The sequence below is a fragment of the Hylobates moloch genome, unplaced genomic scaffold, assembly GCF_009828535.3.
Source record: "Hylobates moloch isolate HMO894 unplaced genomic scaffold, HMol_V3 SCAFFOLD_13, whole genome shotgun sequence".
Lineage (NCBI taxonomy): Eukaryota > Metazoa > Chordata > Mammalia > Primates > Hylobatidae > Hylobates > Hylobates moloch.
This window is the reverse complement of record NW_026652288.1, coordinates 104,066,962-104,093,336: the sequence shown is the minus strand read 5'-3', so window position 1 is coordinate 104,093,336 and position 26,375 is coordinate 104,066,962. Positions and strand designations below refer to the sequence as shown.

Below are 26,375 nucleotides of genomic sequence, written 5' to 3'. Positions count from 1 at the left end.
CACATTTCCCCAACTCATGCCTTCCCCCAAACCATCATGAAAGATATTTTTTCTTTATTCTTTTTCCCCATCAGAGAGGGAGAATTGTCCCCACTTTTCTGCTATAATAGCAGTGGGGTTAGAGATGCAAGAGACATTTTTTTTTCTTTTTTTTTGAGGTGGAGTCTCGCTCTGTTGCCCAGGCCGGAGTACAGTGGCATGATCTTTGCTCACTACAAGCTCGGCCTCCCGGGTTCATGCCATTCTCCTGCCTTAGCCTCCCAAGTAGCTGGGACCACAGGCGCCTGCCACCACGCCCGGCTAATTTTTTTGTCTTTTTAGTAGAGGCAGGGTTTCACCGTGTTAGCCAGGATGGTCTCGATCTACTGACCTCGTGATTCGCCCATCTTGGCCTCTCAAAGTGCTGGGATTACAGGCGTGAGCCACCACGCCCAGCCTCAAGAGACATTTCTTACCAATTAGACAGGCAGAAGACCATCACCTACATTGCAGAATTCATATGTAAAGTATATGCGTGCATATTTGTAAATATTTTGAATTTGGGGGCTACCTTGTACTGCATTTCAGTCTGAATGAATGAATAATATTTATATGCCACTCAGAGCCATAAAACCCATAGGATGGTTAGTCCACTCATTCCGCATAAGAAACTTCTGTGAGAATATAGTTTTCTAGCACACCATGTACAGCATTACCCACTAAATCAATGCTACATGTCACTAAGGTATGTGTGTATTAGATCCTAGAGTAGCATAGTTGCCACCTATATCATGTACTTTATAATAGTGATAGATCTGTTTCATTGTGGGTACTTTTTCAGTTAATCTTTATTACTTTTATTACTATTCAGTAATATTATCTGTGACTAGAATTATTCTTCTGTAGAAAAAACATCATTTGTGATAAGGGATCAAATAGTTTTTTTGAAAAAGACTTTTTAAAAATTTAGTTTTTAAAAGATATAACTTAAAATGTTCAGACATTTAATGCTTATCTTTCTCCATATTCCTGCTGATCTGATATGTATGTTTTAATTTATTCACTTATCGAACATGTGTTAATCATTTAGAGGTGATGGAGGTTCAGAGTTGGAAAGGCATCATCATAGTCTAGACAATGAAACCCACATAATTAATAATGTATAACGCAATTATTGTTAGTTTAGCAAATAGGATTTCAAGAAGCCAGTGCATTTCTCATGACATATTACTGGAAATCAAATACTTCCCTCATGATGGATATCCTTTCTATGCCAAGGAACAAGAAAAAAAAATGGGGTTTTTATATATATATATATATATATATATGTATATATGTATATATGTATGTATATGTATATATGTATATGTGTATATATGTATATGTATATATGTATATGTGTATATATGTATATGTATATATGTATATGTGTATATATATAGATATATTTTTTTTGGTGGGGGGGTGATGGAGACTTGCACTGCCACCCTGGCTAGTGTGCAGTGGTATGATCTTGGCCCGCTGCAACCCCTGCCTCGTGGGTCCAAGCGATTCTGCTGCCTCAGCCTCCTGAGTAGGTAGGATTACAGGGCACCTGCCACCATGCCCAGCTAATTTTTTGTATTTTTAGAAGAGACGGGGTTACTCTATGTTGGCCCCGCTGTTCTCGAACTCCTGACCTCGTGATCTGCCCACCTTAGCCTCCCAAAGTGCTGGGATTACACGCGTGAGCCACTGCGCCCGGCCGGGTTTTATAGTTTTATTTGGTTTTTTTGAGCTTTTAAAAATGAGCCTTAAGAATTGCTGATTTCCTACCTTGGTCTTATGAATGATTACTATTCTTTTATTATTATTATTTTTAGCTTTCTCTTTTATCTCGTGAATTATTTTTTCTTCTTTTTAGATTTGAGTATGACATTAGGGAGCCAACCTGAAAACCTGAAGAAGCATCTTGAATGATTGGAAGTAGCTGTTAGAGTGAATTTGTGAGAGCTAGGTTAGCTGGTTAATACTAGTTTAGCTGCATTACTTTTTGCTATTTGGGAAAGAAGTCACTAGTGTCTTCTTCGTATCTTTGATTTTAACTACCAGAATTTGCTTAGTGGGTCAGCAGGAGCTTAAGCTAGAGTCATTTTTGTTATTCAAGGATTGAACGTGTATCACTGGGGTACCTGTGACAAGGCCTCCACTCATTTATGTATGGCATCATGACTATTCTTGGAAATTTTTTTTTTCTAGTGGAGATATGGATCTTCTCAAAGAGAACTTGATAGCAGAAAAAAATAGGAACTTCTACTTCAAAGTTTAGCCAAAATTTTTTTAATTAAGCTTAAATTGAGTGATTTTTTATTTATCTGTGAAATGATTTGGAATATGGTTTGAAAAAATAATCCATACTTTTTTTAAGTCTGCAGTTTTTTCTTTTCCCTTTTTACAGTTGGATCGACTGGTTGTGGATGCAGCAAAGGAGAAAAGAGAAATGGAGCAAAAACATTCCACCATTCAACAAAAGGTACCCCGGGAAAAATTAAAAATTAATTCCACTTTATACAATTGCTTGCTTGTTGGTTTATGCAAGGTATCATTGTATTGGAACAAATCTTTTGAGTTGTTCTAATAATTGTGCAGATAAATTCCTCTTCTGTTTTTGAAGAGCAAAATGTTCTTCAGATTTTAAGGTATGTATTTTGTTATTTTTTCAGATCTTTGAAAGCTATGCTTCTTGAACCAGTTTATAAAAATTTGAATCTCTTAGGGCCTTAACTAAGCTAAAAGTGGCCTTTAGTTAGAATTCAAAACACTATTCATAATTACATTTAGGATACCACCAACTCCCTGTAAAAGTGTGTGTCCGTGTGTGTGTTGCGGGCCAGGGAGTGTGGATGCACCTTAGTGTCAACATGCGTGTTTGGTCTTACAGACTTTCCAACTGCAGTCACTGCAAGGCAGCCTTTCCTCTCTGTCACGAGATGCTAAAACTTCACTTGCATTGCCTGTTAAATTGTCTAAGCCTGGCTAAACTTACTTTGAAAATATTTTTTAAAATGAAAACTCAAATATTAAACCAGTTTTTATTTCTTCATGCTAAAAGAGTTGAGTGTGACATTCCTGCAACTCAACTTTCTTATAAAGTCAGTGGTACTTTTTGTGTAGTTATCTGAAAATAAAAGGAGAGTGTTGAATATAGAAATATAAGTATGCACAGGATGACTTCTGGCATTGCTTTAAGAAATCTGTTTTCTTGGTATTGAGCAGTAAAATCAACTTTTTTATGGTTTATTTAGAATTTAAAATACCAGTAAACTAGATCTGATATAGAAGATGTCAGTGGAAAAAGATGAAAACAAAATCAATAATAAAAGTAAGAAAAATTTAATTGATGATGGATTATTAATGCTCAAAGAAAAATAATTAAAGGAAAGATTTCTGCAAGACCATCTTTAAGTTAGTTACTTTCTAGTTAGTGTCAGGTGAGACAAACTCCACGTTTTATTTTGTTTCGTTTACGGTTAGATTAACTTTTGTTTGCGTAACTTTTTATTTTAAGTTGACAGATAAAAATTTTACATAATTAGAGTGTACAGTATGATGTGTTGATGGGTAACGAGTTTTAATGACATGATCATAAAAAGATTGCTAAAAATTGGGACCAATTGTTTTTAATTAAAATGAGGTATGGTATTTGTAGAAATATTCGAATATTTCCTTAAATTGAATTACTTAATAAACACTATGCATCTTTTAATATCTTTTCCTATTGTGAACACAGTTCAGTGTTGTACTGAAGCTTCAAAAATGGTAAATTATTAACTCTAAGAATAACTTATTTGATTTTAAATAATATTCAACTGTTTTCCTTTAAAGAAAATAATGCTATTTTTTGCTCATTATGAATACTGACCTCTTTTCTGCCCTTAAATGCTGACACAAGGCTGCATTACAGGTAAAAAAAAAAAAAAAAAAAAAAAAAAAAAAAAAAAAATCAGTCCACTAAAAACTAAGGGAAAGTATGTCTCATGTAGTTATGTAGATTTTTTCAAAAATTTGATCAATTGGAGAAACAGTGATGCTTTGAACATTCATGTGTGGATATGTGCACCCATTTTACATTTCTGATGTATTTATACCTAGGAGTAAAACTGCCGAGTTAGAAGGTGTATTAGCATTAGCAGGTCATTTAGCATAAGTAGATAATGCTACATTGTTTTTCAAAATACTGTCTTAGCAGATAGCACTATATGAGAGTTCCTATTTGCCAGCTCATTATATTATGAGACTTTTGGATTTTGGCCAATTTGATCAGTAGATATAGACATCTTCTTGTAGTTTTAACTTCTTCAGTGACTAATGAGCTTAAGCACCTTATCTTATATCTATTGGTCTTTTGCACATCTTACTTGTAAAACGTCTATTAATCTTTCTCTCATTTTTCCACCAGGCTGCCTGACGTTTGATCGAATTTATAATATATTTGAGGCATATGTGTTTTTAATTTTCATATAGCTTATTTTTATCAGTCTTACGGTTGATGCTTTTTGTGTCTTGTTCAGTAAATCCTTTCCATTTCAAGATCATGAAGAGATATCTCTTGTATTATAGGTTTGCTTTTTAGATCTTTATTTTTTATTTTATTTTATTTTATTTTGGTCCTGTCGCCCAGGCTGGAGTGCGGTGGCGCGATCTCTGCTCACTGCAACCTCCGCCTCCTGGGTTTAAGTGATTCTCCTGCCTCAGCCTCCCAAGTAGCTGGGATTACAGTCGCACGCCACCATGCCCCAGCTAATTTTCGTATATTTAGTAGAGATGGGGTTTCGTCATGTTGGTCAGGATGGTCTTGATCTCCTGAACTCAGGTGATCCATCCACCTTGGCCTCCCAATGTGCTTGGATTACAGGTGTGAGCCACAGTCCTGGTTTTTAGATCTTTAATTGGGTTTTTGTGTGTGGTGTGAGGTAGAGATCTAGTTTCCTTTAATTCTCCCACTGGTAGTCAGTTGATCCAGACTAGTTATTAAAAAGTTTACTCTTTCCCAAATGCTCTGTGGTATGTCCTGTGTTATATATCACATTTCCATATATGTGAGGCCCATTTCAGTTTCTCTATTCTGTTTCACTGTCTTTTTGTCTAAACTGTCAATACTATGCTGTCTTAATTATTTTTGGCTTTAGGGTGACTTCTTTAGTGACTAATGGGCATCTTATATTTATTGGTCATTTGGATATCCTATTTGTGAACTATTAGTCTTTGTCTCATTTTCCTACCAGGTTGCCTAATTGTTGATCAAATGCTTTTAAAACTTTTTTTCTTTCTTTTTATTTTTCATTTTCAATTTTTGTGAGTACATAGTAGGTGGTATTATTTATGGGGTACATGAAATATTTTGATACAGGCATGCAATGCATAATAAGCACATCATGGAAAACGGGGTATCCATCCCCTCAAGCATTTATCCTTTGTGTTACAAACAATCCTATTGTATTCTTTTAATTATTTTTAAATGTACAATTAAATGATTTTGACTGTAGTCACCCTGTTGTGCTATCAAATACTAGGTCTCATTCATTCTGGTTTTTTTTTTGTATCCATTAACCATCCCTACTTGCTGACACCCCCAGTTCCCACCACCACTCCCAGCCTCTGGTAACCATCCTTCTACTCTCCAGCTCCCTGAGTCCAGTTGTTTTATTTTTTAGATCCCACAAATAAGTGAGAACATGAATGTTTGTCATTCTGTTCCTGGCAAGCAAATTCTTGATATCTAATAGCAAAGCTTCCTACCTTCACTCCTTCAATTTTGTATGAATCAAAATTAATATCTTTATTTTATTATATCTTCAAATCTATGGGCTTAGTATATTCTCCATTTATTTAAGTTTTCTTTAATGGCTTTCATAAAGTTTTATGATTTTTCTTGTACATCTTTTGTTAGATTTATTCCTAGATACTTGTATTCTGAATGTTATTTTTAAATGTATTTATTTTACCACTGTTCTGTCTGCGATAAAATTGATTTTTCTGTATTGATTTTGTAACTAGTAATCTCTTTTAATATTGATTTATCTCTCGATTCTTTTGGATGTTCTGTGTATGAAGTCTTATCATCTACCAATAATGATAGTTTTTTCCTTTCTTTCCAATCTTTTACTTTTTTTTCTTTTGTCATTTTGCTGGCTAGGAGTTTCATCATGATCTTGAGTGAAAGTGGTAATAATGGTTTTTCTTGTCTTGTTTGCTGTTTCAAAGGGAAAGTTTCTATTAGATTCCCCTTTGACCAGCCTTGGTTTTGCATTCTGTCCCTGGACCTCACACCAAAACTCAAGTTCTCCTGATAGGCAGATGCCCTTGCTCTCCTTACCTCTTTGAATTCCAGTTTTCACTCAGTCTTTTGCCTTTGAGTATTCCTTCCTAGTTTGTCAGGTCATCAATGTATTTAAGGAGATTCTAACACTATGTCTTTCATCCAACATATTTCATTGCTAAAGTTATGAAATCTGTCACATTTTAAGTACTACAAAATATTAGTTGATATTAATAGTAATTAAATTGAAGACAATTTATCTCAAGAAGAACAGTTGAAAATTAGAGAAACACTTGTAATGCCCTGCACTTTCAAGGAAGTCTTTTAAGTTGACCAAGGTTATGAAAAACTACAGATGTTACAAATGAAACCTTCAGAATGTTAACAAAGTCAATTATATTTATATTTATTGCTTAATTCTCTCTGTATAATTAATTATAGCCTCAAATAAATTTTAAATGAGGGCATTAAAGTTTCCCTGATTTTTTTTTTCCCTCCCAAAGAAAAAGTAGGAAGCAATGTAGCAATTTGTTTACAGATTCTGCTTCATTTGATTATTTTGGATTATCAGGTCTTTTCGTGGTTAAAGTTTCAAAGGTGTCAGGAGAGGTTATTTTTTTTTTCTCTATTGAAATTCTGAATTTAGTTTTTTTCCTGTTCCTGACTTAGTACACTCATAAATTTGGAGGGCCCTTAGACGGTTGTCACTCTGCCTTCCCTCCGGTGCAGGGCCCCAGCATCTCAGTAGATGCTGCCAAAATGTTTCCCAAGACAGGACGTTTACTACTCCTTAATAGGGTGGAATTCTAATTTTAATTATTGGTCCAGGAGGAATTTTAAAAGTTATGGGACTGGCTTTAGAGTTTTAAATTTGCTGAAAACAGCAGCCTTAGAGTTTTGTTCAAAATGCTTTGAAGTTTGTTAGGCAATATTTAAAATATTGAATTTCTGATATCCAAACTTTATAAATGTTTGGAAGAAAATTGAAAGTTTAAATTGCATTCAGGTGAAGATTTAGATAATTAGAACGCTAGAAGAAGACTATGAGTGATTTCATAGTACTCATAAAAAAGTGAGTTCAACTTGCCCACTTCAAACTGTAGACTAAGATCTGATTCCTTTGAAAACTAAATTTTATTTTAGGAAAAAATGCCATAGACACTGTCAGATTCAAAAACTACCATGCCTGGGCTCAATGGCTCACACCTGTAATTCCTGCACTTTGGGAGGCTGAGGCAGGTGAATCACTTGAAGTCAGGAGTTTGAGACCAGCCTGGCTAACATGGTGAAATCCCGTCCCTACTAAAAATACAAAAATTAGCTGGGCGTGGTGGCAAACATCTGTAGTTCCAGCTACTCAGGAGGCTGAGGCAGGAGTATCACTTGAACCGGGAAGCAGAGGTTGCAGTGAGCTGAGATTGCGCCACTGCACTCCAGCCTGGGTGACAGAGTGAGATTCTGTCTCAAAAAAAAAAAGAACTACCATGGTAGTAATATCTTTAGAAAATAGTGGTAACTTTAAATAATCCCAATTAAGGCCAGGCACAGTGGCTCACCCCTGTAATCCCAGCACTTTGGGAAGCCGAGGTGGGCAGATCACGAGGTCAGGAGATCGAAACCATCCTGGCTAACACGGTGAAACCCCGTCTGTACTAAAAATACAAAAAATTAGCCGGGCGTGGTGGCAGGCACCTGTAGTCCCAGCTACTCGGGAGGCTGAGGCAGGAGAATGGCGTGAACCTGGGAGGCGGAGCTTGCAGTGAGCCGAGATAGCACCACTGCACTCCAGCCTGGGTGACAGAGCAAGACTCTGTCTCAAAAAAAAAAAAAATCCCAATTAAATATAATCATATACTTTAAAAAATTGTTAACACATATCACCATAGAATACTGTGATAGGCTGGGCACAGTGGCCCATGCCTGTAATCCCGACACTTTAGGAGGCTGAGGCAGACAGATCACCTGAGGTCAGGAATTCAAGACCAGCCCGGCCAACATGGTGAAACCCTGTCTCTACAAAAATACAAAAATTAGCTGGGCATGATGGCCTATGTCCGTAATTCCAGCTACATGGGAGACTGAGACAGGAGAATCACTTGAACCCGGGAGGCAGAGGTTGCAGTGAGCTGAGATCACTTCATTGCACTCCAGGCTGGGTGGCAGGCAGAGTGAGACTCTGTCTCAAAAAAAAAAAAAAAAAAAAAAAAAAAAGTTATGATAAAACAAAGAATTTTAAATGTCATACCCTGTGTAGTATTTAGTTGTTTCCCTTGTTTATTTGTATACATATTATTTTGTGCTTTTAATCACAATGTATATACAGCTTATATTGATTTATTTTCTGTTTTGCACTATATATGATTATATGTCCTTAGGTCATCACAATAAGTATTGCATAAAATAATCCACTAAAGTCAAATACTTTAATGTATTGAAACATTTCATTATTGATCATTTAAGTCCCCCTTCATTTTTCTTATTAATATTGTTGTAGCTGTCTTAATATAAACCTTTTCTTCCTTTTGAACTCTTTTCTTAGGATCCATTTCTTGTCTGGGAAACTTAGTCAAGTCATATGAACTTCTTTATGTGTTATTTTGTCTAGGATTTCTCCAGTGATGATTCTAAGTTAGAATATAACGTAGATGCTGCAAATGGCATAGTTATGGAAGGATATCTGTTCAAACGAGCCAGCAATGCCTTCAAAACTTGGAACAGGTAATATATTTCAAATATTAGTCTTGATCTGTACATAGTTTTGATTTTCTGACTTTCTCTGTGATTTGACAACTCTCTCCTTCATAATTCTTTAACTTCTGTAAATTCCATAGAAACTTTCCTGAACCCAGTCTATTGAAGATAGATGCCCTTTAGAAGCAGGTGAAGAATAAAATCATTAATTCTAAATTCTAAAAATAAGCAAGGATTAAATAAGGAAGCAAGGAGAATTTTTATAATGCTTGGTCTATAGTGGCTAGCTCATTATAGTAAATAAATTTTGAATATGGTCTACCTCCTATATTTGTCATAAAATAGATTTGGGTACAAATTATGAATATGATAGATGAATAGGACAAGTGAGCTTTCTTTTTTCTTTTGGTTTCTCCTCTATATGATGTTTATGTACATTTTTTCTTAGTGTTTGCTTATTGTATTAGTACATTTTCTCACTGTTATAAAGATACTACCTGAGACTGGGTAATTTATAAAGAAAAGAGTTTTAATTGACTCACAGTTCTCCATGGCTGGGGAGGCCTCAGGAAACTTACAGTCATGGCAGAAGGTGAAGGGGAAGCAGGTACCTTCTTCGCAAGGCAGCAGAGAGAGAGTGCTCAGGGGAAATTGCTGCTTTTAAACCATTATATCTTGTGAGAACTCCCTCACTATCATGAGAACAGCATGGGGGAAACCGCTCCCATGATCCAATCACCTCCCACCAGGTCCTTTTTTCAACATGTGGGGATTACAATTTAAGATGAGATTTGGGTGGGGATACAGAGCCAAACCATATTTCACCCCTGGCCTTTCTCAAATCTCATGTCCTTTTCACGTTTCAAAATCAATCAGGACTTCCCAACAGTTCCCCAAAGTCTTATCTCATTCCACCATTAACTCAAAAGTCCAAGTCCACAGTCTTATCTGAGACAAGGCAAGTCCCTTCTGTCTATCAGCCTGTAAAATAAAAAACAAGTTAGTTACTTCCAAGATACAAGGGAGGTGTAGGCATTGGGTAAATGTTCCCATTCCAGATGGGAAAATATGACCAAAACAGAGGGGTCACAGGCCCCACACAAGTTCGAAACCCAGCCAGGCAGTCATTAAATCTTAAAGCTCTAAAATCTCCTTTGACTCCATGTCTCACATTCCAGGGCAGGCTATGCAGTGGGTGGGTTCCCATGGCCTTAGGCAACTCCACCTCTGTGGCTCTGCAGGCTATAGCCCCTGCACTGCTTTTATGGGCTGGCATTGAGTGCCTGCAGTGTTTCCAGGTGCATGGTGCAAGCTGTTGGTGGATCTACCTTTCTGGGGTCTGGAGGATGGTGGCCCTCTTCTCAAAGCTCCACTAGGCAGTGCCACAGTGGGGACTGTATGTGGGAGATCCAATCCCACATTCCCTTCTGCACTGCTTTAGGAGAGGTTCTCCATGAGGGCTCCTCCCCTGCCACAGACTTCTGCCTGGACCTTCAAGCATTTCTGTACATCCTCTGGAATCTAGGTGGAGGTTCCCAAACCTAAATTCTCATCTTCCATGCATCTGTAGGCCTAATACCACATGGAAGCCACCAATGCTTGGGGCTTGCCCACTCTGAAGCAGTGGCCCGAGCTGTACCTTGGCCTCTTTTAGCCATGGCTGGAATTGGAGTGGCTGGGATGCAGGGCACCAAGTCCCAAGGCTGCACAGAGCAGCAGAGTCCTGGGCCCTGGCCCACAATACTATTTTTCCCTCCTAGGTCTCCGGGTCTGTCATGGGAGGGTCTGCCTCAAAGATTTCTTACATGCCCTGGAGACATTTTTCCCATTGTCTTGGATGTAAACATTCAGCTCCTCATTATTTATGCAAATTTTTGCAGCTGGCTTGAATTTCTCCTCAGAAAATGGATTTTTCTTTTATACCTCATGGTCAGGTTGCAAATTTTCCAAACTGTTATGCTCTGCTTCCCTTTTAAACTAAGTTCCAATTTCATATCTTTTCTTTGTGAACGCATGTAACGGAACACTTTTGGGAAATCCAAGTCACCTCTTGAATGTTTTCCTGCTTAGAAATTTCTTCTGCCAGATATCCTAAATCCTCTCTCTCAAGTTTAAGGTTCCACAGATCTCTAGGGCAGGGGCAAAAATGCTGCCAGTCTCTTTGCTAAAGTATAGCGAGAGTGACATTTGTTCCAGTTCCCAATAAGTTCTTCATCTCCATCTGAGACCACCTCAGCCTGGACTTCATTGTCCATATCAGTATCAGCATTTTGGTCAAAAGCATTCAATAAGTCTCTTGGAAGTTCCAAACTTTCCCTCATCTTCCTGCCTTCTGAGCCCTCCAAACTGTTCCAACCTCTGCCTGTTACTCATTTCCAAAGTGGCTTCCACATTTTCAGATTATCTTTATAGCAGTACCCCACTCTGCTGGTACCAGTTCTCTGTATTAGTCCATGTTCACACTGCTATAAAGATACTACCTGAGACTGGGTAATTTATAAAGAAAGGAGTTTCAATTGACTCACAGTTCTCCATGGCTGGGGAAGCCCCAGGAAACTTAGAATTATGGCAGAAGGGGAAGCAGGCATCTTCCTCACAAAGGTGGTAGGAGAGAGAGAGCCCAGGGGAAACTGCCACTTTTAAACTATCAGATCTCCTAAGAACTCCCTCACCATCACGAGAATAGCATGGGGAAAACTGCCTGCATGACTCAGTCACCTCCCACCACATCCGGCCCACAGCACGTGGGGATTATAGTTAAAGGTGAGATTTGGGTAGTGACACAGAGCCAGTCCATATCACTTATGAATCTTTTTTTTTCCCTGCCCTTTGTGAACAAAATGCTTATGAATCTTTAAGCTAGGTGATACTGATCTTTTGATCTTTGCAATAACTTCAATAAAACAGGAGTTTTAGGAAATAGGATTTTTTTCATATATGAAGCTGTGGCAGTTGGTGCTCCTTTATTCTAAACTTGATGGCTACCAAAAACTTTGAAGGTTTTGCTAAACAAATTTTTATAAAATATAAATCTGTTAAATGTCTGTTAAAAGAATGTATAAAATATTTCATTGTATTTTCTCATGTAGTAATATACTAAAATGAAATAACTTCAGACATTAAAGCTTCAACCAAAAGACTGATTGTCACCGGATCATTCTTCTGGGTATCAGTGCTTATCTTTTATTCAAGGATGCCTCTATTTTTGCCAAAAATAAAAAAGTAGTCAAAAAAATTCTGTAATATGAGTAGTAGTTGGATTCTAGTTGATTTACTATTATATTATTGGTTATAATGTGTTTATTACTTGAAGAGAATATGAATTTAATGATGTTGTTTTTATTTTAAAAAATGGACATTAGTAAATATAATTTCCTAGTAAGTTTAACTTTGTGTACATTTTTGTTAAATGGAAAAATTTAATGTTTTATTAAAATGGGTTTCTAGTGTAATTATTTTTATGTCTTGGTGTTGAGGTTATATAGAAAAAACATTCACTGGGTGGGCACAGTGGCTCACGCCTATAATCCCAGCACTTCGGGAGACCGGGGCAGGTGAATCACTTGAGGTCAGGAGTTTGAGACCAGCCTGGCCAACATGGTGAAATCCCATCTCTACTAAAAATACAAAAATTAGCCTGGCGTGGTGGTGTATACCTATAATCCCAGTTACTCGGCAGGCTGAGGCAGGAGAATTGCTTGAACACAGGCGGCAGAGGCTGCAGTGAGCCGAGATTGCACCACTGCACTCCAGCCTGGGTGAGACTCTGTCTCAAAAAAAAAAAAAAAAATTCACTGACATTTCTGAACGTCGGTGATTTATTGAGCATTCCCCAGCATTTGATATTGCCAGATGTTTACATGGTAGATGGTTTGTTTTATTCAAAATAATTTTTCTGAACCTGAGAGTGAATATAAAATGGAAAGAATAATGATTATATTTGATGTTAAACCTGACTTTAGAGAGCTTTAAAAATAATACATGGGCTGGACATGGTGGTTCATGCCTGTAATCCTAGCAATTTGGGAGGCTGAGGTGGGTGTATCACTTGAGGCCAGGAGTTTGAGACCAGCCTGGCCAACACAGTGAAACCCTGTCTTTACTAAAAATAGAAAAAATTAGCTGGACGTGGTGGCGCATGCCTGTAATCCCAGCTACTTGGGAGGCTGAGGCAGAAGAATCGCTTGAACCTAGGAGGCAGAAGTTGTAGTGAGTCAAGATTGTGCCACTGCACTTCCAGTCTGGGCGACACAGTGAGACTCTGCCTCTCAAATAAATACATAAATAAATAAAAATAAGAATAGTACATGAATATAGGGGGACCAACTCAAGTGGTGTGGTTAGAAATAATGTTTCTAGCTAAAGTGAAAATGAAAACTTAAAATTACATTTTCTAAGCTCTAAAAAGTAAGACAGTAGTCTTTTAAGCCTTTCCTGACAAATTTCTGTAGCCAGAGTAGAAGTTGGAAAAAAAAAAAAAAAAAACAAATAAAAAACAGCTTGACCGGTGAGTCTTTATAATAAAGATTCTCACCAGTATGTTTTCATGATATAATGGCAGAATTGAATTTAGCCTTCAGATTTCAAAACAACCTACTTAAAGTTTAACAAAGTGAAAATACAGTAGATCCATAGAAACATACTATTATGTTAAGAAGAAAAGAAATGAACTTCCATGGACTACTACAATGAGAGATGGTCTCAGACTTCAAAATGAAGCATAGTAAGTGTTAGTGGAATATTGCACTACCATTTAGGACAATAGAAGGAAATTAATTTTGATTTACACATGAACCTTTTCATTATTATTTATTTTCTGAATTACATTGGCATAGATATTAAAACAGCTAAAATCAAGTGAGGAATAATGGTTAAATTTTCAGTTGCAGACATGACCTCCTGTTTACAAAGTGAAAAAAAAATGCCTTTGGAAATTAGGCTGTTGTTAAAGGAGATGCCATCTGTACGTAGTGAAATGGCAGTTATTGATTAGAATCATAGATTGTAGAGCACCCTTGTTTTCAATAAAGAAATGGAACTTCAGAGAGATAGTCACTCTTTCAAGGTCACACAGCTGGTTTGTGAACAAATTGAGGTGCAAAACCTGGAACTCTGAACTCTGAAGAAGGAAAATAAATAGATACTAACATAATTTATTTAGTGATAACTTGGAAACACTAATAACAAAACTGAATAATTACTTGCTATGCTCAGTCTTTGTTGAAATAGAAAATACAGCTAAAAGCATAGAATGTACTACATGGTATTTTAAAGCAAAATGTTTTGTATGCTGCTGGTATAGATGTAAATGTTTTATTTCTATTGGCCTTTTGTATTATAAGAAGTGTATACATAGATTAAAGATTAATACTACGTATGTGTGGCCTTCAAGTCACTGATATCATTTCATGAAAATAGGGTGGGCAATTGGGAGAAATGTTTTTGGCTAATATTTTATAATCTTTGATATCTTCTATTTAGTGAACCTACTTTCTTTATGAAAACTTTTCATTTATCTCAGGTTTATAGAGGCAATTCCTACAGTGATTATTTTCCTTAATTTTTAGGAGCAGCTTATTAAGATGAGGCATGAGATGCTATCTATATTTTATAGCCATGACCATTGAGGCAGAAAATAATAGTAGAGGTATATCCCAAGTATGCTAAGTCCTACCAGAACTTCCTGTAACATAGTATTTGAAGAACTTTTTGAATATTCTTGAAATTTTCAGAGTCTTAAGAGTTGGAATTAATTGTACAAATGCATATGTGTATAAAAAGTAAATAAAATGCAACAGATACTTTTGATTATTTTGTTAGGTTCAGAGCTTAAGCTTGTTTCTTAATTCTTGCTTTATTTTCGTATCATGCTAGTCCTTTGCTTATTTTGCACATTTTTCGTTTTCATTCTTTTACCACCTTTCCCTTATGTTTTAATCCTGCCCCTTTTTTCACACGACAGGAAAAAGCCCGATCATATCAGGTACCAAATGGCTTCCTTCCCTTTACCCTCATCTTACTCCAGTTTCCTTTTTGGCACGAGAAAGCTCATAATTAACTTGCATTCCAGTTGGATTACTTGCAATGGATAAAAAGTCTCTTTATGTTTTAAATTGGGAAGAAAATATAAATATTTTGAGAAATGGAATTATACCTTTTAATTGTACATCTCCTCAATTTGTTTTAATCTGTAAAGGAATATTTGATTTATTTATAATTACCCAAAGAAGATACAGATTGAGTAATTTACTTTTTTTTTTTTAAACATATCTTAGTTTTTTAAAAAGAGAAATAAAGGCTGGATGTGGTGGCATGCCTCTGTGCTCCCAGTTACTCCAGAGGCTGAGGTGGGAGGATCACTTGAGCCCAGGATTTCCAGACTGCAGTGAGCTATGATTGCACCACGACACTCCAGGCTGAGTGACAGAGTGAGGCCCTGTCTCTCAAAAAATCACATATATGTCTAAACAAATAAAAATATAGAGGGAGGTAAGCTAGTAAACTCTTTTTAAAAATTTGAGCAGTAACTAGGATTAGTCCTTTTGATAAATCCATATTGATTATGTTGAAAGACTACATTGTCAGTTCGTTACCTTTTTTTTGTTTTGCCATTTATTTTCTCTGTATAAAAATAAATTGAAGTAAAGGAGCATTCATATTCAGGCTTTTAATTTTTACCAGTTGTTTACCTGTTTGGCACTTACATGAATGTGTAAATAAACCCATCATCTGTATAGTTCTAGTGATAAAGCTTCTACAGATTTAGAAGTTTGACTTTTACTCATGTTCTTGATTTCAAGAGCAGTCTGGGACTAGTGATCAAACATGGTAAAAGATAACTCGATTTTTTTGTTTATGTATATTTTTCTTTTCCTGCCCAAATTTTGTCATTTGGAAGCTCTAATTGGTATGTTAATATTAATAATATTTAATAATTTATAAATTTAATATTTACAACAAATATATTTTAAAGTATAATATTTAGAATTTAATAAAATGTGTATTATATTGAGTTATTTCAATTTGAGATACAAAGTGGTACCTTATTTTTCTTAGTGAAGCAAGAAATTTTTCTATTTTAAAAACTGTCTTGGCTGGGCACGGTGGCTCATGCCTGTAATCCCAGCACTTTGAGAGGCTGAGGCGGGTGGATCACTTGGGGTCAGGAGTTCAGGACCAGCTTGGCCAACGTGGCGAAACCCCGTCTCTACTAAAAATACAAAAATTAGCCGGGCGTGGTGGTGCATGCCTGTAATCCCAGCTACTCAGGAGACTGAGGCAGGAGAATCGCTTGAACTCAGGAGGCAGAGGTTGCAGTGAGCCGAGATCGTGCCATTGCACTCCAACCTGGGCAACAGAGTGAGACTCCATCTCAAAAACAAAAAACAAAACAAAAAACTGTCTTGTATTTTGGCTTTGTGGTCAGTTTCTGAATCCAAAGTTAAGTATTTTTTCTATATTTCACAGTCCATGAGCTGTTTTTAAGTCTTACGTTTCCTTTTCTTAGAAATGTTAATAACAACTAGGGTGGGGCGTGGTGGCTCACGCCTGTAGTCCCAGCACTTTGGGAGGCCAAGGTGGGTGGATCATTTGAGACCAGGAGTTAGAGACCAGCCTGGCCAACATGGTAAAACCTCGTATTTACTAAAAATACAAAAATTAGCAGGGTGCGGTGGCGTGTGTCTGTAACCCCAGCTACTTGGGAGGCTAAGGTACCAGAATCGCTTGAACCCAGGAAGTGGAAGTTTCAGTGAGCCAAGATCACACCCCTGCACTCCAGCTTGGGCGACAGAGTGAGACTCTGCTTCAAAACAAACAAAAAAAAACAATGAAATGTTAATAACAACTAGGATGATTCTATAGAAATAATTAAAAATTATATTTCCTTTTACTTACCTGATTAAAGTTTTGGTCAATGTTACTAGTTTTTTTTTTTATGTATAATAGCAATGGAGGAGTGACAGTGTCGTAAGACACCCAAATCTTAGTATAATAATTGAAAAAATGTTTTCTACCTAGGATATATGATATTTTTCCTTAAGAGATGTAAAATTAAGAGTTTATATTTTCTTTCCTCAGTTTATAAAAACTGATGTTATGAAAACGTCATTCAGAAGCAGATAGATGGCAGAGGAACTGGGTTTCAGAAATACATATGATGCTTAGAGTTAATAATCAGAGGGATAGGTCTTTGACAACAACATAAGTTTCAATATAGCATTTTGATACTATTTTTAGAAGATATTGTCCTAAGATGCAGCTGATCAAGAGCGTGAAAAGTTTACCTAAGTGTGTTTTTTTTTGTTGTTCAGTAAAACTCTTGGTAGATTTCATCAAATTACAGAATTTACTATGATATAAAACAAATGATTTTGTATTACTACAGTTCACCCTACTTCAAATGATTTTTACGTAAACACTTTCATCAGTATCAGAGATTGTTTCCATTGCATGTCATCCCATGTGGCAGGGTTGCACCATTTTGTTTGTTTGTAGGTATTTCCTTAACATTTCTAACAACCATCTGTCCCAAAGTAAAGAAACCCAGAAGTTCTTCCTTTTCTAGCCTACCTCTTGATGATTTGCATTTAGAGGCAACCCAGCTCATTTTATCTAGATGCTTATTTAACAAATATCTTTTTTAATGGTAATGGTGATTCCTCTTTAAGTGGCAAGAAAACCTAAACAGTCTGTCTAGTAAATGGCTTAAAAGTGGAAAAGCATCTTCTAGTCATGAGATGAGAACAGCTTTGGATAATTAACTTAATTTTTAAAAATAGAAATTCTAAATGTCTAAATACAATTTCTAATGCTTCATATTAGTATCAATGAAAAGGTAGAATATCTGCTAATTGATTAATAACTAATGTTACAATAGAAATCATCTTACATGAAACTAATTTTAAAATAATGATTCAAATACTGTTTTACCTTTCATGCTTGATAAGAAGTTTTGCTTTCTTTTCTGAATGGCTTTTGGCTGTGAATTTTTTTATGCCTTTAGGTCTTTTATTGTTTTAATAAATTAGAATTAGTAAATATGTAATATATAGCTTAGATTTTTCTTCTAAAAAAGATAGTAAGTAAATTGTTTGCCTAATAATTTGCAGTAATGAGCAGAACCATATAAATAGTTGAGTGAATCATTTGTAGTAATAACTTTGATTATTTTACTTAGGAGTATTTTATATGAAAGTAAGGCCAAGCTAATTTGTGATTATCTCTTGTTAGATGTCGTTTCTGACATGATTAGTTTTCTGTTTTGCTTATCAAATCAAACCCTTACTGAATTATCTGCTGAAAGGTTGAAAATAAAGCACAATTTATTTCAATGTTTTTCTGTATACAAGTGGATATATATATATTTTTTTGAGACGGAGTCTTGCTCGGTCGCCCAGGCTGGAGTGCAGTGGTGTGATCTTGGCTCACTGCAACCTCCGCCTCCCGGGTTCAAGCGATTCTCCTGCCTCAGCCTCCTGAGTAGCTAGGATTACAGGTGCCTGCCGCCATGCCTGGCTAATTTTGTATATTTTATTAGAGGCTGGGTTTCACCATATTGGTCAGGCTGGTCTCGAACTCCTGACCTCAGGTGATCGACTTGCTTTGGCCTTACCTCAGGTAACCTGACCTCAGGTGATCCACTCGCTTTGCTGGGATTAACAGGCGTGAGCCACTGTGCCTGGCCACAAGTGGATACTTTTAGTCACAATATACATTTATGCCAACTTTATGAGAAAAGCAATTATTTCTGGGGAAAGAGTTCAGTTATTTTTAAGGAACCTCAAAAACTGTAAATTTGTACTTTAAAACAGTTATTGTTTGGTGATAGTATAAAGGATAACTGCTTTTGTTAGGATCTAAATTTGTGACATGAAATTAATCAAAATGTAGTACTTTAATTTTCCTAACCTGTGGTTTTAAAACGTTTGTTCTTTACTTTCAATAGTTTTCCCATATTAGAATCAGTTTATATAAAGCAAAATAATACAGTGGACTTCTCAAAACATAATTACCGCAATGTGATTTCCAGTGCTTTCTCAAATATTTCATTTCTAACAACAATGGAAATAAATTATGTTTATGAAAACTTAATCTATTTTGTGTTTCTGTAGGCGCTGGTTTTCAATACAGAATAATCAGTTGGTTTACCAGAAAAAATTTAAGGTAGGTGTTAGTAAGTGAAACACCAATGAGTTACCAATTTCAGTTATTTATCTCTTTGTTTTGGTAAACATTGAAGTCTATACATACTCACATGTGTAAAATTAATGTAATTATTTATTGGTTTTATGTTTGAGCAGGTATAAGAGGACTCTAGGGTGGAAAATATCGACATTTAATTCTTAAAAGCAAAGTGATTTTGAATCCTGGGTTCTTAATTCCTTGCTTTGAGATGGATTTTTCTGGGTCACAGGATTTTTAAAAATGTTTTGGTAGCTTTTAAATGGTATATATTAGTTGTACATACTTTTGTGGTACATGTGCTATTTTGATACTTGTATACAATGTGTGATGATCAAATCAGGGTAACTGGGGTATCCATCACCTCAAACATTTTTGTCTTAGGAACATTACAAATCTCCTCTCCTAGCTGTTTTGAAATATACAACATACTTTTATTTCTTTATATGTATCTTTGTCTAGTCCATGACAGAAATAACACTGCCATTCCATAGCACTATTTTGAAGATGAAAGAGAGGGTGCCTTTTAAATAATGTCACAGTAGGGCCAAAGGTGATAAGACAGAATGGCTAAAAATTACATTAATTAAAATGTAAGCTGGAAGTAATTTAAATAGAACCCCTTAAATTTGTTAATATCGTTTTATATGTTTGTTTTCCTTATTTTAAGGATGAGGACGTTTTATTTATGGGAAAGACATATTGGGATTACATATGAGTTGAGAATATTAAAATAACTAGAAACAAAAGAATGAATCATTAGTTAATGGATAACTTGCTTTTCACCTAGTTACTTTTTATGAATGATACTCTGTAAACTGCAGATTTCAAATCTCTACTCTTGAGATGACACAATAAGAAATTTTACTTGCTTGGTTCTGTGGTAGCAGGTTTGTATGACAGAAGCTCTTTAATCAGCTAATTAGTTCATGGTTTCTTCTATTCTGATAAACTTGGTTTTGAATTTATATTTTTATTAAACAGTAGAAAGTGATAAAATCTTTGATTCTCTTAGATATTTTAAGAAGTTATAGCTTTCTTTGAGGTATTTAAAACTTGACTGAATAAAAGCTTCTCTTCTGGAGGAAAGTAGCTTTTATTATATGTGAGTGGGGACCAGGAGAGTGGATATAAAAGAAAATGGAAGAAAAGCCACAGAATATTAACATTTATTGAGCATCTACTAAGTATCAAGTGTTGGACTAGGCTCTTTATATGTAAACAATTTCATTTAATCTCTGAATAATTTATGAGGTAGATAAAATTATTAACAGGACAAAATTACTTTTCTGTCTATATTGATAACCCCTATCTGTTTGTAAAATAAAATATAAATCTTGAAAATTAGACCAGTTATGCCAAGTAATATTTTTAAGTATTTCATTATTGGTAGTATTAAAACCTAAGTGGAAAAATACGGAAATTTGGTTTCCCCACTATAGGATAATCCGACTGTTGTAGTTGAAGACCTCAGGCTCTGCACAGTGAAACATTGTGAAGACATAGAGCGACGATTCTGCTTTGAGGTGGTCTCACCAACAAAGTAAGTGGTTCTAAAGGATCTGTGATTTGCTTTTGTGTTTTTATAGTTTGTCTTAAAGAACTTTCCAGAGTAGAGAAATTTGCATTTGTCTGTAATTGTGCCAAAAAGAAAAAAAAGTTTTAAAAATAAATTTCAATAATTAATGGTTACAGATATTATAGTCAGATATTTATGTAACTTCTGCCATTTATCCTATTCTTTTAACTTCCATAAAGGTGATTTATGTGCTCATATGAAAGTTTTAGCTATTATGATGATGAATTGAAATCATACGAGTTTCTTTGATAGCTATCATTTTATATTTGTACCCAGTAGAAAAAAATGAGTATTTCTATGTTTATATGGTAAATTTAAGAGGTTTTTTTTTAAATATTCAGTGATGGGTTATTTGTTTTTAAGAGATAATTTGTTTCATTGGTACCTTGATTTCTTCGTTAACATACTTTGCCCTAAAGATACATGAAATAAAACCTTTTTTCAACAAATTATATATATTTTTGGCTAGAAAATTATTCAGTAGCAAAGTGGAAAAAATATAAAGCTTATAGGGTGTTTTTGGCATTAACTTAGTGTCTGAGAAAACAATATGTTATTTCCTTTTAGAAGTTGTATGCTCCAGGCAGATTCCGAAAAGCTGCGCCAGGCATGGATTAAGGCTGTTCAGACCAGTATTGCTACTGCTTATAGAGAGAAGGGTGATGAATCAGAGGTTAGTAGAGGTATTAGCAATACCAAATAATATATTGCCAAAATTCTTGATTTTAGTTGCAACATTATATGACTCTATGTAGCATCGTTTTTTATGGAAGATGATTTTATGTAATTGAAATGAGTTTTATTTTTAAAATCTGCATTTAATTTTTTTGTTTATTTCTCTTTATTTCACTTACCATTTTATGTCAGTATTTGTGAATCTATGTTTATTTTAATATTTGAATATATGAACCAGATTGGAATAAGGTATTTCCCTGTTAGTGTTTTTCCCCAAAAGTATTGTGCCATTTTAGTTAATTATAAAATAAAATAATGATCATGAAAGGTATTTAAAACTGAATGAAAGCAAAAAAGGGAAGCATAATATTGTCTCTTAGGTGAAGGCCCCTTAAAAAGATAAGGTGAATGTGGAAACTTAGGTCATAGTCTGGCCGCAGTTTCTCAAAGAGCTTACCAAGAAAGTCTTTTGGGCAACGCAGTGAGTGAGTAAATGAGTCCTGAGAAATGGAACTCAGCACTTTTGGGTCATCTGGCAAGACTGGCATAGGTTTAGTGATAGATAATTGTTGGGAGTATGGTTAGGGGGATTGATTGCTCTCTAAATTGTATTCCAAAACTTACCATGGCCAACTTCCAGCTCCCAAATATAGGTCAAAGCAGAACCTTTTCAGGCATGGGATTGTGGGGGACGACTAACTTGATCCAAGCCAAAAGACATAGAGATGAAAGTAGGAGTTTGATCAGTAGCCAAGTTTACGTGAACTTGTCTGGGTACAAATGTTGGGAACATTGACGAAGGGCATGTTGGCAAAGATAGCCCTCAATATTTCTGTCTCTAGAATCACACTTCTCCAATCTGGACCAGTTGCTCCCTAAGCCTGTAGCATGGCTGTCAGTCTGGGATTTCCTTACAAAACCATTTCTGGAGTTTCTTCTGTTTCCTGTATCCCATATCTTTCTCCTTCTTGACTTAAGAAAAACTTAAGTACTTTCTCCAGTAGCTTCCTGAAAATGAGGCATTTGTGATTCCATGCGTGTCTGAAAATGTCTTGATTCTGTCCTCATATTTGATTGGTAGTTTGGCTGGGTATTTTAAGATTAGAAATAATCTTGAGAATTTTAACAGCATTGTTTGTTTTTTTAGTTTCCAGTGTTGATGTTGAAGCTTTTTGTATTAATGATCTGTTGTATTTCTCCTCTCCAGTTTCTCTGGGTTTTTTGGATTGGTATTATGATTTTCTTATTTTTGTGTCTGTGTGTGTTGTTTTGCTCTACTTTCTGGGAAATCTTCTCAGTTAATCTTCCGAGTCTTCTATTGAATATTTCAGTTCTGCTAGCACATATTTAATTTCCAAGAGCTGCGTTTGTTCACTAAATGTTTATAAATATAGACCTGTTCTTTCTTCACGGAATCAGTGTTACAGCTGTGGTTCTTAACCATCATTGCATACTATGATGTCACCACACAGGGAGCTTAAAAAACCCCCATTGCTTAGGTACCACCCCAGAATGGAGTTGGGCATCAATACTTTCACAAGCTTCCTGGGTTAGTTCCATGAACAACCCATGTTGAGAGCTATTGCGTTAGAGGCTTCCTTTGGCTATCTCATTATAAGTGTTGGGCACTAAAAACTTCTTCGGAAGCTCTGATCCCAAAATTAGGACTTTGTTGACTGGCCTTTGTCTAAGTCTGGACCATTTGTTGAGGAACAACCATCGTCAGGGTCTTTTTGAGTCTTTTCGGCTGATGTGATTTCCCAGAGAAGACTCATTGATCTCCTGCATAGGTGTGAGGGATTGGTGGGGAGCTAAGCGCTGGGTATCTTAGCATATTGTATGTATATGTTCATTTAATCCTCTGGCTTCCACCTTTCAGTGAAGTTGATCCAGAGACTCTCTGTTTTAATCCTCCAGAGAATAACTTCCAGTCATTGTGTTTGTGTAGAGAGCAGTCATCCCCTAGTGGCATGGAGATGGGGGGCAGCGACAGTAGGATTGAACTGTCCTGCTTAAACAATCATTCCTCCTATTAATACTTTCATGAATTGGTGTCATATTCAGTGCTGTGTTCCTTGAAGTGGCTGACCCAAGTTATGCTGTGTTTGTGTACTTAGTTCTCTAATTTGGTGCAAAAACATTAGCATATAGAGAAAACTTGGGAATGAACCAACGTGATTCCTGTAATATAGTATTGATATTCTTTCCTTATGTAATTGCTCATTAGCTAATTCCCATTATCGAACATGTTCTGGTAAAACAAGTATTTCTTTCTTAAAATTTCGAAATAATCCTAAACTTACAGGGAAGTTTTTTTTTTTGTTTTTTTTGAGATGAAGTCTCACTCCATTGCCCAGGCTGGTGTGCAGGGGCCCCATCTCGGCTTACTGCAACTTCCACCTCCCAGGTTCAAGCGATTCTCCTGCCTCAGCCTCCCCAGTAGCTAGGATTACAGGCGTGTGCCACCATGCCCGGCTAATTTTTTTTTTGTATTTTTAGTAGAGACAGGGTTTCACCATATTGGCCGGGCTGCTCTCGAACTCCTGACTTTGTGATCCACCGACCCCGGCTTCCCAAAGTGCTGAGATTACAGGCATGAGCTACTATGCCTGACCTGAAATGTTTTTAAACCAGAAGACTTTTTATAGACCATATCTGTCATTGTTTAGGATCTAAGTGCCACATCTTTGTATTTGGTCATTATGGCCATGTAGTGGGATGGCGGGGAGACAGAGTCTTGCCCTGTTTCCCATTCTGGAATGCAGTGGTGTGATCATAGTTCATGGCAGCCTTGACCTCCTGGGCTCAAGCAATCCTCCTACCTCAGTCTCCTGAGTAGCTGGGACCACAGGTGTATACCACCATGTCTAGCTCATTTGTTTGTATGTATGTATGTATTTATGTACATATGATGGAGTCTCACTCTGTCACCCAGGCTGGAGTGCAGTGTCATGATCTTGGCTCACTGCAACCTCTGCCTCCTGGGTTTAAGTGATTCTCATGCCTCAGCCTCCTGAGTAGCTGGGATCACAGGTGTGCACCACTATGCCTAGCTAATTTGTATGTATGTATGTATTTACGTACATATGATGGAGTCTCACTCTGTCACCCAGGCTGGAGTGCAGTGGCATGATCTTGGCTTACTACAACAGCCCGCTCCCGGGTTTAAGCAATTCTCATGCCTCAGCCTTCTGAGTAGCTGGGACCACAGGTGTGTGCCACCATGCCTAGCTAATTTGTATGTTTGTATGTATGTATGTATGTATGTATGTATGTATGTATGTATTTACACTCATATGACGGAGTCTCACTCTGTCACCCAGGTTGGAGTCTCACTCTCTCAACATGATCTTGGCTCACTGCAACCTCTGTCTCCTGGGTTTAAGTGATTCTCATGCCTCAGCCTCCTGAGTAGCTGGGATCACAGGTGTGTGCCACCACACCCAGCTAATTTTTTTGTATTTTTAGTAGAGACAGGGTTTCACTGTGTTGGCCAGCCTGGTCTTGAACTCCTGGCCTAAAGTGATCCACCTGCCTCAGCCTCCCAAAGTGTTGAGATTACAGACATGAGCCATTGTGCCCAGACATATTATTTTTTAGAGACAGGCTCTTGCTCTGTTGCCCAGGCTGATCTTGAACACCTGGATCCAAGTGATCCTCCCGCTTCAGCTTCCTAAAGTGCTGGGATTACAGGTGTGAGACACCGCTCTCGGCCAAAAAATTAACTTTTTGTTAATCAGCCATCTTTTGCTTTTCTTCTCTTTTATCTAATATCCCTTGAAGTTTTAAACATTGTATGTTCTATATTTGATTCACTCTGTAGTTATAATTATGTAGTTGATCGCTTCTTTACTATTTATATAAGCTCATACCTTTCCTAGTTACTCACTGCAGTAATTAACTTGCTTTATCCCTGAGAGGTCTGAAAAAAAACAATGACCAGTGTAAAGTTTATTGAACGCCTTGGAAAAGTGTGGTATAAAACAATAATATGTATTTCATTCTTGAGTTTGAATAATCCCTTACATATTTCCTCTGTCTCCACCCTGCATGTTAGACTGGTGTTCCCTTTCTCTCTGACTTCATCTTTTGTACATATGTTCATTGTGTCATTTATTATACATAATTTTAAATATTTACACGTTTCTCCCCACTGGAATAAAAGCTCACTGATGGAAGAACCTACATCTTTTTATCCGTGAATTTCTAGCTAGAATATTGTCTGGCTTATGCCTGTAACAGGCCTTTAATTTATTGGTTGGAAGCTTTAGTTTGGAGCATGTAGTGTGCAACAAAGTATTTCAATCTTTCTTTTTTAAAAACAAGAATTCTTAATTCTTTTAGAAGCTGGATAAGAAATCATCTCCATCCACAGGAAGCCTAGATTCTGGAAATGAGTCAAAAGAGAAATTATTGAAAGGAGAAAGTGCGCTTCAGCGGGTTCAGTGTATCCCTGGCAATGCCAGCTGTTGTGACTGTGGCCTGGCAGATCCGCGGTGGGCCAGCATCAACCTGGGCATCACCTTGTGTATCGAGTGCTCCGGAATTCACCGGTGGGTAGGCCTCCCCAGGATGAGAATTTCTCCTTTTGGATAAACACAGATTGAAATGGTTATGTTTCACTCGTTAGCTGCCCTTTTCCACTTCCCTAATTTAATCACCAGTTTGTATCTTTGTACCTTTTAAGAAGTAGTTAAAATCCTGGTTTGTAAAAGCTTTTGAGGACTTTGGCTCATCATTCATTATTAAACAGAAGATCTGTGCCTATATGTGTATGTTGAGGGCTTTATTAGAGCCTGTGTCACGTTAAAAAGAATTTGCGCAAATATGCAGACAGACTTGATAGTAATGTAGTCATCTTTTTTCCACTTAGGAGCCTTGGGGTTCATTTTTCAAAAGTACGATCTTTAACTTTAGACACCTGGGAGCCAGAACTTTTAAAGGTAAAAAAAATTTTGCTTTAAAATATTT

At 36.4% G+C, this 26,375-nt stretch overlaps 1 protein-coding gene across 4 annotated transcripts in view; it reads left to right on the top strand.

The window, feature by feature from the left end:
* ACAP2 (ArfGAP with coiled-coil, ankyrin repeat and PH domains 2) overlaps positions 1-26,375 on the top strand; it is a 178,488-nt gene that overhangs the window by 124,694 nt on the left and 27,419 nt on the right. For 2 of the 4 annotated variants that reach the window (XM_032171943.2, XM_032171939.2), the window contains exons 9-16: positions 2,417-2,491; positions 8,883-8,995; positions 14,931-14,951; positions 19,081-19,132; positions 20,593-20,693; positions 21,297-21,402; positions 25,749-25,957; positions 26,278-26,347. In XM_032171943.2, the coding sequence (XP_032027834.1) occupies positions 2,417-2,491; positions 8,883-8,995; positions 14,931-14,951; positions 19,081-19,132; positions 20,593-20,693; positions 21,297-21,402; positions 25,749-25,957; positions 26,278-26,347 (747 nt within the window). The remainder of the gene's footprint in view (positions 1-2,416; positions 2,492-8,882; positions 8,996-14,930; positions 14,952-19,080; positions 19,133-20,592; positions 20,694-21,296; positions 21,403-25,748; positions 25,958-26,277; positions 26,348-26,375) is intronic. The other 2 variants (XM_032171944.2, XM_058426159.1) reach the window with 1 other exon arrangement.